Source organism: Polypterus senegalus, chromosome 2 (assembly GCF_016835505.1).
Source record: "Polypterus senegalus isolate Bchr_013 chromosome 2, ASM1683550v1, whole genome shotgun sequence".
Lineage (NCBI taxonomy): Eukaryota > Metazoa > Chordata > Cladistia > Polypteriformes > Polypteridae > Polypterus > Polypterus senegalus.
The window spans coordinates 190,381,643-190,398,642 of record NC_053155.1 but is presented as its reverse complement, the minus strand read 5'-3'; the positions used below and the strand labels follow the sequence as shown (position 1 = coordinate 190,398,642).

The 17,000-nt window shown below is 38.3% G+C and overlaps 1 protein-coding gene across 1 annotated transcript in view; it reads right to left on the bottom strand.

The window, feature by feature from the left end:
- The window catches only part of LOC120523616 (cytochrome b-245 heavy chain), a 66,020-nt gene that overhangs the window by 32,252 nt on the left and 16,768 nt on the right, over nt 1-17,000 (bottom strand). The window contains exon 5 of the mRNA XM_039745070.1: nt 8,718-8,863. Coding sequence (XP_039601004.1) covers nt 8,718-8,863 — 146 coding nt within the window. The remainder of the gene's footprint in view (nt 1-8,717; nt 8,864-17,000) is intronic.

The window sequence follows — 17,000 nt, the reverse complement described above, 5'->3', positions numbered from 1 at the left end:
ATTCCACCTACAGCATAACACATTTGCAGCAAGGGACATTATTTAGAAAGAACTATTACTGATTTGTCATCCTACTCAAATTGAAATTTTTAAGTCTCTTTCTCAATACTTAATGGTTTTGACATATCTGGCTGTCTTTATGGGGTCAACTGTTGTGTAAAAATGGAGAAATTGAACAAGAATATTGGAGGAAGTATTGTGAAAAATTATCTCTAGTGTTTTTGCTAAATATGTCGCACTTGGGAAAATACAGTAACAGGCTTGTAGAAAGCCACAGATGTGTGCCTAGAGTTACCATACATGCAGATTTCCTCAGAAGTGCCCTTTTTTAGGTGCTTTTTACAAAACTGTCAGTTTGTTTGCCCCATTGTTCCCAACTAGTTGACTTTTTTTCACTTCACCTCCTTTTTTAAAGTATTACCCACATTATTATTCTTAAAAAACATCAGCTGAAACTGTAATGGCAATGTTGGTAAGAGACTCTAATAGTGCACCACACACATTATGGAAATAATTACAAATGTTTACTTCTTCCCTGCTTTTATTCTTATAGGGAGAAGAACTGCCCCCCAGCACTTACATGGAAAGAAACTCCAAGGGAGTGATAGCACTCCCCCTCACTGTGACATATAGGAAACTCCATGTCTTTTTTTATTTTTGTGTCCTATTTTTTGACTTTGAAAATATGTTAACCCTTATAAAGAATGGCAAGTATGGGCTGGTGACCAGGTTGGAATGGTTCTAGAACCATTGCCCAGGTGTGAAGCAAACCAATATTGGGACAGGAACAAAGGAGATGCTGCTGATAAAAGATCCTTACTTGGCAGGGAACCTAGCATAATGGAGAAAAAGGGGTTTCAGTAGCCATTCAGACACCCACAGGCCATGCTGGAATTCATATTCCTGTGGGACAGCACTGTTGGGTGCTGAGGGATTTGCTACCCCTACTTTTTGGGACTTGGAAGTACTTTCAACAGAACATGTCCTAGCACTGGAAATACTTCAAAGTTCTGGATGAAAGTTGTCACTCTGCTTCACCTCATAGAATCGGAGTTGGAAGGCAGAGGACAATACATGCTTGGAGGATGAGGTGTATGACGGAGAAGAAGGAAGATCTTTATTGTTGTGGTGTGCTGGCGGGAGGATTCTACTGTTGAAGGACACGTAAAGGTAAAGGATAGAATAAATAAATAAATAAATAAATAAATAAATAAATAAATGTGAAACAATGACTGTGTTTGATTCGGTTGTGTCCAGGGTTTTGGAGGTTACAAGCTATATGTGCATATATATTTCAATTTGTCGAAATGTAAGTCTGCCTGTGGTAGGCCCAGTTACAGAGCTGAACATTATTCATAGTCAAGCCTCATTTGCCAAATAGTATCTATAGAGTTTAAATTTAATCTTGGGCTTTTCACATAAATATATAACAATTGCTTTCTGAGCTGAATATTTTGTTACATGGAGCAATGTTGACAGCTCTTCGTAAAGATACAAGAGAGGGCATATACTGTAAGAGGAATGGTAGAGAGATCATTTTAATTCGACCCAGCTTTACATTCTAGGATTTTGTGAGATAGAAGCATCTAGTTAACTTTTTTTTCACTTCAATAAAATTCCTGCCACAAGGAAGGAACCAACCTTGGATGGGGTACTACTGCAAGACCATTAGCCACAGTTACATAAATCTTGAGATACACTCACTACCTAAACCAAAAATATGAAGCTGGCCTCATAGACATCATATTGGCCAGATTATGAATGTAACTAAAAAACCCAAGTAATGGTGGGGATTTATACATTTTTGAATGAAATAGAAGGTCATCAAGATTAGGCCCATTTTTTAAACATATTTCTCAAATGTTTACACCATATATATACATATGGATATATATATATATGGATATATGGATTCAATGAGGTTATCAGAAATAAACTTGATGCATTAGGATTAAAAGTCAAGACGGAAGTAAAAAATTTAGGGGTAATTGTTGACTGTAATCTGAATTTTAAATCGCATATTAATCAGACCACTAGGACAGCATTTTTTCACTTAAGAAACATAAGTAAAGTTAGACCTCTTTTATCACTGAAAGATGCTGAGAAATTAATTCACGCGTTTGTTTTCAGTCGACTAGATTACTGTAATGCACTCCTCTCAGGACTACCCAAAAAAGACATAAATCGTTTGCAACAAGTGCAGAATGCAGCTGCTAGAATCCTAACTAGAAAAAGAAAATCCGAACACATTTCTCCTGTTTTGATGTCACTACACTGGTTACCTGTGTCTTTCAGAATTGACTTTAAAATTCTGCTTATAGTTTACAAAGCCTTAAATAATCTCGCTCCATCTTATATATTGGAATGTCTGACACCCTATATCCCAAATCGTAATCTTAGATCATCAAATGAGTGTCTCCTTAGAATTCCAAGAACAAAACTTAAAAGAAGTGGTGAGGCGGCCTTCTGCTGCTATGCACCTAAAATCTGGAATAGCCTGCCAATATGAATTCGCCAGGCAAATACAGTAGAGCACTTTAAAACACTGCTGAAAACACATTACTTTAACATGGCCTTTTTATAACTTCACTTCCTGAAACTCTGAATGTTCAATTCATTATAATAACTATTCATGGTGGCTCTAAAATCCGTACTAACCTCTACTCTCTCTTCTGTTCCTTTTTCCGGTTTCTTTGTGGTGGCGGCCTGCGTCACCACCACCTACTCAAAGCATCATGATGCCCCAGCATTGATGGACTAAAAGCCAGAAGTCTACGTGACCATCATCACCAAGTCCTTCCGTGAGAACCCTAAATCCAAAGAGGACTGTTTCATTTATGTTAGGTAGATTGCCCAGAGGGGACAGGGCGGTCTCATGGCCTGGAACCCCTGCAGATTTTATTTTTTTCTCCAGCCGTCTGGAGTTTTTTTTTTGTTTTTTCTGTCCTCCTTGGCCATTGGACCTTACTCTTATTCTATGTTAATTAATGTTGACTTATTTTCTTTTCTTACTGTCTTTTATTTTTCTATTCTTCATTATGTAAAGCACTTTGAGCTACATTTTTGTATGAAAATGTGCTATATAAATAAATGTTGTTGTTGTTGTTATGTAAATCAGGTAGGCTGCCATCTAATGCCTCTTCAAACAGTGAAGTGAATGAATGTAATAACAGTAGCGATAGGAGGATGACCCAAATAAATAAAATGTTTATGTGCAAAACGAGCAGTTATTGTTACTGTCTATATTCAATACATGACACCATCAGATTTTTATGTCTCATACAGATAGCATATTGGAGAATATCTAAAAGTCCATGAAAAACAGAAAATTTCACCTTATTGATATTAAATCTTTTTAAACTGGATGACTAGGAGAAAGTAGTCTTCTAGCTTTATTAAAAATACAGGACGAGCAATGTTTTTAAAATTGACAATCTCTTTTTGAGAATGAGAATTATATTTTGAGATCTTGCTGAAAATATGGAATCTTATATGATAAGCTGACGAGTGACTGGAACTAGGCTAACTTCTGATACTGTAATGAACAATTACCAAGGAGAGAATCTATAGAGACAATTATGGTGGTGTAAAAAAGAAAAGCAAACACAGTACAATATATAGTTAAAGGGCTAGAGATCATCAAACAGTGAAAATCCTGTAAACTTTGAACTGGGCGAAGCAGGAAAAAGGTCTACATGCAGAAATGGTGTTTTAGGTGTGGTATATTCTACACTCATAAAACTGACAGTACCCAGCCAGTGTTCTTCGTCATCACGTGTGCAGTTAAAAAGGACATTGAATAAAAGTGTGTTCACAGGCTGTAAAACTCACAGTAAATAGCTCTTCAATAACAAATACTCTTCTCGCCATTTGAAAAGTTTAAACATAGCTGGTTAGCACATAGGTACCTAAAGTGACAAATATCATCAAAAGGTTTTGAAATGGGTTAGGTTTAGTGCAGTAACCATATAAAAGTTAATTTAAACCTTCTAGAAAGCTGAATAGAAAAAAATAACCATACAGTATGCTTAAAATATACAGTAGGTAAACTGCAACATACTGTATATTAATCTGCAAAAGACATGGCTGTGCAAAATTTAATAAACTGCTATGTTTTTTCTATTCTGTTATAGTCTTCACTCTGCCTGTCTTCTCCTACTTACTGTCATCGTCTCTCCGCCCATGAAGTACTTTCATATGTAACAAACATCCCACATTTTTTCTCTTGTGTTCTCTCATACATACTGACCAGATGGCAAGGCACACACAGAAACATCTCAAGCCCAGAATTCCAGCAGGAAAAGCCAAACCACAGGGCTGCAGTGCAGACAACCTCCCTATGAAAATATGGTTGATAGCATAAAGCCAGTTTAGACTACAGCATAGGTTGAGCCAACATCAAAACACGTATTTTGACAAAGTAATCAAGTAAAACTGTTTTATTTAGTAAATTGAAATTTGAAGAAAATGGTCAAAAATCAGACAGTAGCCCATACACGAGTAGAAAAGTGTATAACCAGAGGAAAATTCAAAATAGCCGATATACAGACAGAATTCTAAAACTTGTGAAGGGTCACATTAGATTTCTTTTCCAGTGATTGTCAGTTGCAGCCTTCATTTACATAATTTTAGCTAGTCGGAGGCAGTCGAAAGCAGTAAGCACTGCAGAAACAAACAAGGACCAAATTAATTAATCAAAGCTGAAGGTCAAAAACCAAATTAACTACTTGTACCAAAATCTAAAAATAAATCAAGGCATAAAGAGATCTCTAGATGATGCTGTCACAAGGGCACCAAACATCCCAAACTGAGCTCCCCTTTTGAATTTCTGCTGCCCTCCCATCATGTGACTGCTTTATAATAAGCATTGCTTACACAGTTTGGAGTTGCTTAGGCAAATTACAAACAAGAGAAGGTTTAGAGGATGAGCCGCAGTCACTTTGTGACACATCCATTCTAGTGATCCCATTAAAACACACTCTACCTCGGAATCACCTTACACCACATACTTTTTAAATACCTCAGCCAATCTAATGCTCTCATTTTCTACCTTTCAAACACATCCTCGCTAACACAGTCTTCTTGAGAATTAAGAGCATCTGTTTTATATACTACTACCCCTTGCAGAAGCAACCCTGTGCTTTCCCTGCAAAAAAATCCCTGAAACATTGTGTGATTCTTTAATAAACAATAGCCTTACCCTTGTAATGTTATTTCCTGCTCTCCCTCACTTCTAACGGTGGCAAAAACAGATTGATTCCAAAAAAGAGACAGAAATCTATAAAGATGGTCATCATTTGTACTTGGAGCAGAACCATTCCAGAAACATAATGGACTCTGGCCTTTTCTGGTTGTATTTTCAAGTTTTTTTGCAGCAGTGTGAGGACTAAGCACCAAATACAATTGCACTTTGAGTTCATAGTTTCCAAATGAAAGTAAAAAGGCATAAAAAACCATCACGTAGGGCACGAGTGTTCTGCTATAGGTGAATGCTGGCAGCAGTTGAAAATGTAAACTGAAAACTAGCAGTGGTCAAAATCAGAAAGTCCAAATGAAAATATGACAAGAAAGGAAGAATTTCAGTCGAAGAACCAAAGCACTAAGCTGGTAACCTGATAACTATGTATAGCTTTCCATAAACTTGAATATAGTTGCCTAGGGAGATTTGGCTTATAAAGCATCACATTAACATCACAATAAGTAATACTTGAAGCCATGCACCTTGCAAAGGCTTGCAGAGAAAACACGATGATGCCATGATAATTTAAAAAAAATATAACAATAAATAGGTAATAAAGATGAAAATAGTAACAGAATTGTGTTCTTTGACCTTAAAAACCATCAGTAAACTACACAAATAGAGCCAAAAAACATATTTAATCTAGAAAAATGTAATAAATCAATACACCATGAAAGGAGAAGACAACAGCTGATACCTTACAGATGTTCCAGTGGAAGACAGCTGAAGCCCATGTCACATTAGATTTCTTTTCCAGTTGCAGCCTTCATTTACATAATCAGAGGCAGTTGAAAGCAGTGAGCAAAGCACTACCGTGAAACCAATCATCTAATGTGACATACCTAACGAGTGAGATCAACTAGTCTGCATCTGGGTAGAATAAAATCAAAAAGCTCTCATTTTCTTGTTAGCCGGATGGGCGGGCTGTATACCCATGAAGAGTGAGAGCCAAAGGAACCAATGAATGCTCAGCTGGAAGTATAATGCATAGGATGTAGGGACGAAGTAAGGAACTCACATGTTTTGAACCTCACAAACAGAAGAGAAGCTCGTCTGCTTGATTTCTTTTATTTTACATACCATAACAGAATGGAAAAAGAATTAAAAAGCAGAGATTGCTGCTGAACATCCAACAGCTGTTAACCCTTCAAACAGTACCATGTCTATGAGGCAGCAGACTATTGGCTGTCTGAAAAAGGGGCGAACACGACTCTGCTGGAAGAATGGCAGTTGGGTTGGTAAAAATGACTTGGGCTGAGATGTTCAGTTGTGCAGTTTGACATGTTACATCAATGAGGTTAGTAAATTTGGTCAGCAAATCTGACATGCCTCACGATAAAAGGTCACAAAATGTGACATCAACTTATGAGCCAGGGTAGAGAACAAACAGCCTTCATAGACTCTTTCTAGGAAAAACGTACTGGCTACAAAGGCTTAGGCAACTGCTAAAAGTGAACCATATCTGCTCAAATGAGATGGAGTTATGCTCAGAAAGATGGCACACTGAAGGATTCCGAAGTATCCGAAAGTTGAGGGAATTTTATTAATCAGGGAATTTAAGGCTTTACCAAATTAGTACCCTATGACACATTGTGTGGCAAAGTTTATATGAAGGGAACCAGAAACAGTTAAGGTCTAAGGATATGCAAGAGTGACGGTATGTGGGCCAAGGATCAGTAGCCTGCTAAAGGAGCTAAGTGAGACCCAATGTAAAACAGCTACTGATGACAACTGTTACAGTAATCATATCGATGTATTCCAACTTTACAGCAAGCAAATCATCTACAAGACATGTTTCAAGGCCTAAATGAAAAGCACAATGGAGAGCTAGTTTGTCCGTGACATTGCCAGGTCAGGCAGACCAGATGGCTGAACACTGAGATGCAATCTTGGTTTAGGATAGAGGGATATAGATGGTGTTCGGATGGTTTAGTTAAGTTTTACTTTCCTAGACTTCAGAATTTTCAAAAGAAAAAGGCATAAGCATGCTTATTTTGAAATTGTTTATGCATTCCAAGGTCAACAAAGTAAATAAGTAAGTAAGTAAGTAAAATTTATTTATTTATAAGGCACCTTTCAGCAAAGGTGCCATCCAAATATAACAAAATCAAGAAAAATAAAAAAAAGAACATAACTAAGAAAATAAACTAAAAGTCCAAGCAAAGATTACTTGGCTGCATTCAAAAGCCTATTTAAACAAATATGACTTAAGTTGTTTACTGATAGAATCAACTGACTTGGCAATGCTAACAGAAGACCATTCCAAAGTCTTGGCACAGTTGACTGAAAAGCACAATCCCCACGTAGCTTAAGCTGGGTACGAGAGATGGCTAAGAGGCCCAGTTCCGAGTGCCTGACAGGCTGTACGGCGGTGCAGGAAGACAGCAATTTACTCAGGGACTGGTCTACAGAGAGCTCTATAGGTAAGTACCAAAATTTTAAAATGAATTCTATGATAGACCGGAAGCCAGTGCAATGTGTACAAAATGGGAGTAATATGCGCCCTCCAATTAGATCGAGTTAAAAGCCTAGCAGCTGCATTTTGGACTAACTGCAGCCAAGAAAAGGAGGATTTATTCAGACAAGTGTACAGGGCATTACAGTAGTCAAGATGCAAGGAGATAAAAACATATACAAGCATCTCCCATTCTGGTCTTGAGAATACAGACCTCAATTTAGAAAGATTTCTTAAGTGAAAGAAACAGGAGAAGCTAACAGACTTTACATGTGAATCTAGGCTTATTAAGTTCGACTTGGCAATAGAAGATACAGAATCCATCGTGAGACTAATCTCTGAATGAAGGCGAGGGAGAGCAACTATTAGAACCTCACTTCCCAACCCGAGTTCACTTCAAATAGTTATTACGAAGCTAATTATTAATATGGAAAAGAAGTATTTAATATGATAGTAAATATATCTGTCTCCATTTTAAAAAGAGGCTTGCATATACATGGAGTGTGAAAAGTAACTGGTGCAATTTTCTTGGTACAATATAACATATAATTTAATGTTATTCAAGGACTTCACACCAATATAGAAAAGACAATTCTCATTTTCACCATAAAAAAGAAACATACAACACTAACTGAGCTATTGGTACCATCTTATTTTATTTTATTTTTGTTTTGAGAATCTGACTTTTACAATCACCATTGATCTCATTTCCTTCCATCAGCTTAGTTTTCATCTTCCCCACCCATCTATAAACTGTTTATTTTCTTCAAATGTTGCCTTCATAGATATTAACCTCTCATTCTACTACATTAAAGAATGGACTTTCATATTCATAAAAATGTACTGTGCTAGTTAAAAACAACAGACTCATTCTGAAGCAGTGGTGAACTATATCATTTAGCATCATACACAACCATTTATGTCACTTTACACTCTATACCCATTCATAAATGCTTATTTGTTCTATATATATATATATGCATATACATAAATATACACTATAAACATGTACACTATACTTACAGTATCGTTGGACCTGATAGGGTTTAGATAAGCCTGGCCTTCTATATTACCAATCTGTGACAATGTGTACTGAATTGTGTCGTGATTGTCCAGTTGGCCGTCCATAAATCGCTCTAAGTTGAATAAATGTGCAATCGTGTGAATAGCTGCAGGAGACAAAACAGACAGATAGCATACTTGAACAGCTTCTTTGGAGCAGAATAATTTCAGGAAATAAAATTTATGTTAACTAAAAATTCAGCACTTTGTTGATGGTAATCTCCCCCACCCATCCATTTCCTGGACCCTTATATTCTAATACTGGGCGAAAGGGATCTGAAATCCAGTTTAATACATAATAGGCAAAAGGCACCCTGGGCATGCTTGTAAACAAAGACACATTTCCTCATACTGGAGTAGTTCGCACCTAACCTGTACGTCTTGGTGATGTACCTGTAGTGGGAACTTGCAAAACACCACATGAACACATTCAAATATCCATAAGTTTTATGTATATTTTCTATATCGTTTTGTTTAGCTGGCCTGTATGGTGAAGAGTGGGAAAAAACTCTTGGTGCCATCCCAGGTTGGGGATTAAGACACCATTAACCTACTTAAAATCTGATCAATGGAGCACAAGAAGAAACACTGATACAGAGAGAACACATAACCTCAAGACCCTATCCATGCAGGCAGTTTGTGGCTTGCGCATGCACTTTGTTTAACATTATCTAAAAATGTCTTATCTTTTATCACTTGTTTGATATAATTAGGCAAAGTACAAACATAGTACAAATAATTGCAATAAAATGCATCCCTAATCTAACAGAAAAATGTACCATCATCACCACTGCCTCTTGGTATGTGTGAAATATGGGGCAATATTTTTAATATTATGAAGCTTGCTATAATTAATATCTACATTATTGACATTTTGACTAGTGAAAACAATATTTTGTTTCAAATGATTTCCAGGTAGCTTTCAGTTATGTTTTGATTAGATAAAATTCATATTTCAGATATCTGCAATGTGTTTGAATTAAAGTTTAATTACTGCAATTAGTCCAGATGGCATTAAAGAAAGAGTCAAATGGATTATAGAGTATAGAGTGCCTACCTACAATATCTCTAACTGGCATTCTGACTTTCTTATTATAGATATGTTTTCATCCATCCATTATCCTGCTTTATCCTAACTACAGGGTCTTTGCCTTTTCTTGCAACAAAATACAGGATTGTGCAGTCAATACATTGAACTTTGATCATGACAGTCAACCCACTGGATGTCATGCTCAGATAAAAGCAGGACATCTTCAGAGTTTAAACTGCACTTTTTGTAGTAATGTTTTAAATGTGACAGCTTTGATGTCAATGGTACACACTTAATATTGGCACAGCGTTCAAATTCCAATATGAAAGGGGTTATTTACATTTTATTTTGTCCTTGTCCACATTTTTAACATTGGTAAAGCATAATGTTGCATAGGTAGCAGGATCTTAGAACATAAAAGCAATATATGAACGTATTTGGAAAAGTGTCTAGACACTTTAATGAAATGCACACTGAAGGTCAGGTGAAGTGCTCTATTATTGAAATTGATAAACCACACCCCAGAGGTGGATATTACAACAATGTCCTGTTAAGCAGCAAAACATACTGGATCTACAAATTGGGAACAGTCTAGGTGAACCAGATGAGCTCTTTGAAGTAAGCAATTATCTTCGACTATTTGGCAAGAGTAAAAACAGCCCTCATGAATCGCCATTTTTGGAGCCAGCAAGCATTCTTGGTTTTCCTGTTAAGTGTTGTTGTTTCCTGTCTTAGTCAGACCTTGTATGCATAGGTAAGTTATTTATTATTATGTACCTTTCACTTATTTACTGTTGCCCTGGACTCTGACTTTAATCCATCCATCCTTCCATTATCCAACCCATCCATCCATCCATTTCCTAACCCGCTACATCCTAACTACAGGGTTACAAGGGTCTGCTGGAGCCAATCCCAGCCAACACAGTGCACAAAGATGGAAACAAACCCGGGGCAGGGTGCTAGCCACCACAGGGCACACACACGCACCCACACACCAAGCACACACTAGGGACAATTTAGAATCGCCAATGCACCTAACCTGCATGTTTTTGGACTGTGGGAGAAAACCGGAGTACCTGGAGGAAACCCATGCAGACACGGGGAGAACATGCAAACTCTACGCAGGGAGGACCCCTCTGACTTTAATATACATTAATAATTTTTTTTAGCTGAGATCTGTATTCAACACGATGTTTGGCCCTCCCTTGGCTGGTCACCTGTACATACTTGAGATATTGTCATTTTTATGAGTATTAAATTTATTGGACCAATGTTTAAAATTACCTACTGTAACATAGTAAGATAATATACAGCTATGTCCCAAACAGGATTCAGAAGCCTCTTAAAGTCCTGATGAAGTACTGACGTTGTCCAAAACGTGTTGGTGAGGTAAAGCTCCAATGTGAATTTTGGTGCCTAATGTAAGTTTCTGTATTTGATCAGTACTATACACAAGGGATGTGCTGCACCATCAGGACTATTGATGTGGACTGAGGTTTTTGGATTGATGCTCCTCATTTTGAGAATAAATGTTTGCAAATGTTAATATGATATTAGATTAAACTAGATTAGATTAGATAAACATTATTAATCCCATGGGAAAATTCTGATGCATTTAGCAGCAGAAACATAAAAAACAAGGATTCAGTCTCACAGGATAGATAATATAGCTAATCAATCTGTCAATAAATAAATCCATCCATCCATTATCAATCCCACTATATCCTAACTACAGGGTCACGGGGTCTGCTGGAGCCAATCCCAGACAACACAGGGCACAAGGAAGGAAACAACCCCAATAAATAAAAAAAAGTAAACTTAACAAGTATATTGGGTGGAAGCACTGAATTTTTTGATATCAGTGGGCAGAAAAGAGCCCCAGCACACTATGGTGGCTAAAAGTGCTCCAAGGGACCACCACCTGGAGGGGATGGAGGGGATTTTTATGATGACATCTAATTTTGCCATTATCCTCTTTTCCACAACAGCTTCCAGCTTCCAATGTGTCTAGGGTTCACTCGGTGATTAAACAGACTTTCCTGATATGTTTGTTCAGGTATTTATGCTACTTTTGAACTCAGTTTGCTTTACCAGGAGACTGCAGTGTGGAACAACACACCGGATACTATGGTAGAACATTTCCAGCAGCTTGCTGCACATAACAAACAACCTCAATCTCCTTAGCAAGTACAGTCTGCTCTGATCCTTCTTGTACAGCACCTCTATGTTGTCAGACCAGTACTGTCTGATGTTTATGTGAACTCCCAGGTACTTTTAACTCTGCACCACTTTTACATCCTTCCTCGAATGGTGACTGGTCTCAGAGACTTCTTGGCATGCCAGATGTCCAGCCACCAGCGTTTTTGTCTTGTTGGTGCTGAATTACATGTTGTTGTCCCTGCACCACAAAGCAAGACAATGACCTCCACAACTTTCCTGCATTCTGGTTCATGTCCATTATTAATATATATATTGTGAACCACCAGGGGGTGCACTAGCTACCCCAACCAACACAAACAGACATGGGACACAAGTTCAACACACACTTATTTTTCTTTTTCTTTCTTTTCCCGTGGGAAATGCATTACACCTTTTCCCACCTGTACAGCACAGACACAAGCACAGTCAAACACTAAACCAAACACTTTCTTTTCTTTCCTTCTCAGTCCACCACCACTCCTCCTGGCAAGCTTCATCCTCTTCCAAACGATTCTGGGTCTCAGAGTAGTGGCTGCTGGCTCCTTTTATAAGATACCTGGAAGTGCTCCAGGTACTCATTGACTTATTTCTGCATGGAGAACTGCTGAGTCTTTGTATGCAGCATTTCTGCCACACCTGGAAGTGTGGCATACAAGGACTCTGTAGTTCTCCAGGCACCCCCTGGCAGTGGCCACGGGCCCCAGCAGGGTTGAGCTTCCATGCTCCAAACCCGTTACACTGCTAAACACCAGGGGGCCTGTCCTCTACTGTCTGGGGGAGGTACTGCTCTGGATAGGCTCTCTCCCCGGGACCTTCCATTATAGGGGTGTCCTCACAGGGGACCTTGCCTGCCACATATATCCATCCATCCATTTTCCAACCCGTTGAATCTGAACACAGGGTCACGGGGGTCTTGCTGGAGCCAATCCAAGCCAACACAGGGTGCAAGGCAGGAACCAATCCTGGGCAGGGGGCCAACCCACCGCAGTGCCACATACTGTATATACTGTATACATATTTGTATAATAAAATGAATTTAAAAAATGTGGATGTTTGTTTATTTTACACACCAGATTTATTATTATTCTTCACTATTATTGAACTACTGTACTTGGGTCAATGAACTTATGATTTTGTTCATCAGAATGTAATTATGACTAGTCAAAGTAAGCCTTTAAGTGTTAAAATGACTTTTCATAATAGAACTGCATGAAAAGCCAACAATACACATATAGATGTTGTAAATATGAAAGAGTTGTTTCTAAAAATTCTGTTTTTCCCTCTCTGTATAGAAAGATGTATTGTTTTTCCTATTAAACTGTACATGACTCTATGCAGAAGCAGAAACAACAAATAACTGAACAAATAACTACTGACTGGATATACAGTAACTGACCATACAGGATGTTAACCCTTTCAGGTAGGTGGGACTGCTCATGAAATTTGCCTACTACATCCACTAGGCCCCACAACCCTTCCCTTTTTCACTTCTCTTTTCGTCATGTCCCCCTTTTGCTGTACTTCTGCTATACTCATTTAGATACCACTTGGCACACTTGAGAATATGGACAGCTGTCAGTTGTTCTGATATCTGTTGGTTTAAACTCCTGAGGTTTATTAGTTGATTCAATGGTTAAAGCAATGAACTCATACCACAAAAAGTGCTGTCTATGTCCCTAATCTGTAAAACATTTAAAGGCCAAGACACTTATGGGCAATGAAGCTTCTTTGAATATGTTCTGCTGTACCTGATAAACCCACAAAGAAAGAGGCTTTAAGGCTTGTTTCACAATAGGTGAAATAACTGCATCTGAATTAAGTAATTTGGAATTCCAAATTGAATATGTTTGGGCAATACAATTCCAAGCTTCCCAGGATGTGGCCTGCCAAAACCAACAGCTGCAGGCAAGAGCTGCTATATGAATTATTCCAGAATGCTGTTACTATACTTTAGCCCTGCTAGTTCAATAGTACTTGAAGGAAGAGTTACATTATATGCAGCTGGATACAGCGGATCAAGACTGTTACTTTAAAATGAGTTCAACAAGAACACGGCACACAGTTGAAGGGTAAATTTTGCACAAAAATTAAGAAGTTTTTCTTCACACAGAGAACCACAAACATATGTTGATAAGTAGTGTGGTAGACAGTAGAAATTTGGGACCATTAAAGTTAGACTTGATGTTATTTTGGAAGAATTAAGCTGATAGAACTAGCAAGTTTTGTTTGGCCTGTTCTCATCCAGATTTTTATAATGTTCTAGCAAATAAACAGAAGTAGAGGTACTTGGAGTACACTGTAAAAGCACATTTTATTATTTGAGAATACAGTTTTAAATAGAAATAATTGCCTCAGGTCATAAGCAACATACTGTAGGTAACAGAATCTGGAGTGCGATTAGAAGCAGCTATTGATTGATGTAGTCACACGTCTGCTTTATAAACTATATAGTGACTGCTTAGTAAAGTTTCCACTCTTAGAGAGTTTGAAGAGAAGCACACAACCTTCTGTCACCCTCTGCAGGCCAAATATTCAGAAATGAAGCACAATTTGTGCTGAGATTTTGGCTGCATCTGTGTTGAATCAAATGGAGCATGAAGTCCCAGCTCTCATATTAAGTCAAATTGTGAAACGTTATCTCCACTTCTGAAGCCGAAAAGATCAACCTTGTCCATGGTTTTGGTGTTACATGTTATTGCAGATGACAATTTGAGACAGTTCTAACAACAATTACACTGAATTTTACTAAATTAGGTTAAATGCTGGTGGCGTGTCCTTATTCTTGAGAAATTCTAAAGCTATTTTAAGCTACTCGGTTACAGTGGTGTCTCTGCATTAAGGACAAGTGTGGCACTGCCCTACATCTCTTAAAAGAGCACACTGCTTTGTGAAAAAATTAGTAAATTTTATTAATTTTACATATTTTAAATTTTTTTTATAGTAAACCCAAATTAGTCATCATTATCTTTTTTTCATTTTTCCATGATGGATGGATGATATGCTCATAAACGAGACGATTTGCACAAAACTAATTTTGAAGTGAAACTTAAGAGTTTTGTAACCAGTGAAATCTCTTTTGCAGATTTTTTTCCTGTTTGTGCACAGGTATGGGGAAATTCATTCTGGTGCAGAAAATAAAAAGAGGGATACAGACAAGTGCAATTGCTTACAAAAACGTTTCTGCTACTAAAATCAATTGGCCTGGATGTGTGGCTGCAGATGTGTAACTGGAAGGATCCTGGATTGGATCAGTTTATGGAGATGTGGAAGGTAAGCACAAATGCCGTCACCACTCGCCTGAAGTAAATGGTGCAAAGCGTAAGGCAGGAAGTTGTGCACAAGGCATATAGGAGTACATAGAGCAGCATTAAAGGAGTAGTGGGAAACTGGTAGGCGAGAACAGAATTTGAGGGGGACCAAAGAAAGAAAAACAAATTTTGAATGCAGAATTAACTTTACGGAGCAATATTCCTCGCTTCATTCCTCTAACAACTATAAATACCCCAAAAACTTACTTCATTTTAGTTTGCAATCTTGAAACTGCACAAACTTGATGAATTAATTTCAAAAAACTGTATGTGAAATGAAACTATACTTTTTTGCTCATCAGCATGCTCAATGCAACTTTGTATGTAGAAAATTTTCCTTTTTGGAGTGTGTGAAATTTACAGCCTGAACTTTTAGTTCTACTTTAGGACTTGAAGGATATAGCCATCTTAAGCAACCGATTGATTTTTATGTGATGCAATTTAATGGGTACATGAACTCCACTGTTCATTATTTTGGAGTAGTTGTCATCATTAATATGAACCAAGTTGATTACTTATGTAAAACTTATGTAAAATTATTATGTGCAATTTAGCACACTTTCTTCTTCTTCCTCTTTTGGCTGCTCCCGTTAGGGGTTGCCACAGCAGATCATCTTCTTCCATATATTCTTGTCCTCTGCATCTTGCTCTGTTACACCCATCATATTGCATGTCCTCTCTCACCACACCCATAAACCTTCTCTTAGGCCTTCCTCTTTTCCTCTTCCCTGGCAGCTCTATCCTTAACATCCTTCTCCCAATATACCCAGCATCTCTCCTTTGCACTTATCCAAACCAACACAATCTCACCTCTCTGACTTTTTCTCCAAACCATCCAACTTGAGCTGATCCTCTAATGTACTAATTTGTAATCCTGTCCATCCTCATCATACCCAATGCAAATCTTAACATCTTTAACTCTGCCACCTCCAGCTCTGTCTCCTGCTTTCTGGTCAATGCCACCGTCTCCAACACATATAACATAGCTGGTCTCACTACCATCCTGTAGACCTTCCCTTTCACTCTTGCTGATACCAGTCTGTCACAAATTACTCCTGACGCTCTTCTCCACCCATTCCACCCTGCCTGCACTCTCTTTTTCACTTCTCTTCCACAATCCCCATTACTCTGTACTGTTTATCCCAAGTATTTAAACTCATCCACCTTCGCCAACTTTACTCCCTGCGTCCTCAACAGAGCAGTTGAATGCATCTGTCACTCCTACTGCAGACCTCACCACTATCACTATCACACCTCGTACATCCATCCATCCATCCATTTTCCAACCCGCTAAATCCGAACACAGGGTCACGGGGGTCTGCTGGAGCCAATCCCAGCCAACACAGGGCACAAGGCAGGAACCAATCCTGGTGCCAACCCACCGCAGGACACACACACACCCCAAGCACACACTAGGGCCAATTTAGAATCGCCAATCCACCTAACTTGCATGTTTTTGGACTGTGGGAGGAAACCGGAGCGCCTGGAGGAAACCCACGCAGACACGAGGAGAACATGCAAACTCCACGCAGGGAGAACCTGGGAAGCGAACCCGGGTCTCCTAACTGCGAGGCAGCAGCGATACCACTGCGCCACCGTGCTGCCCCACCTTGTACATATCCTGTACAACTCTTATGTACTTCTCTTTATTCATTTAAAAAATAACTGGAAAGTGAAGAATACTAATTTCATTTCTCCTTTTGGTGT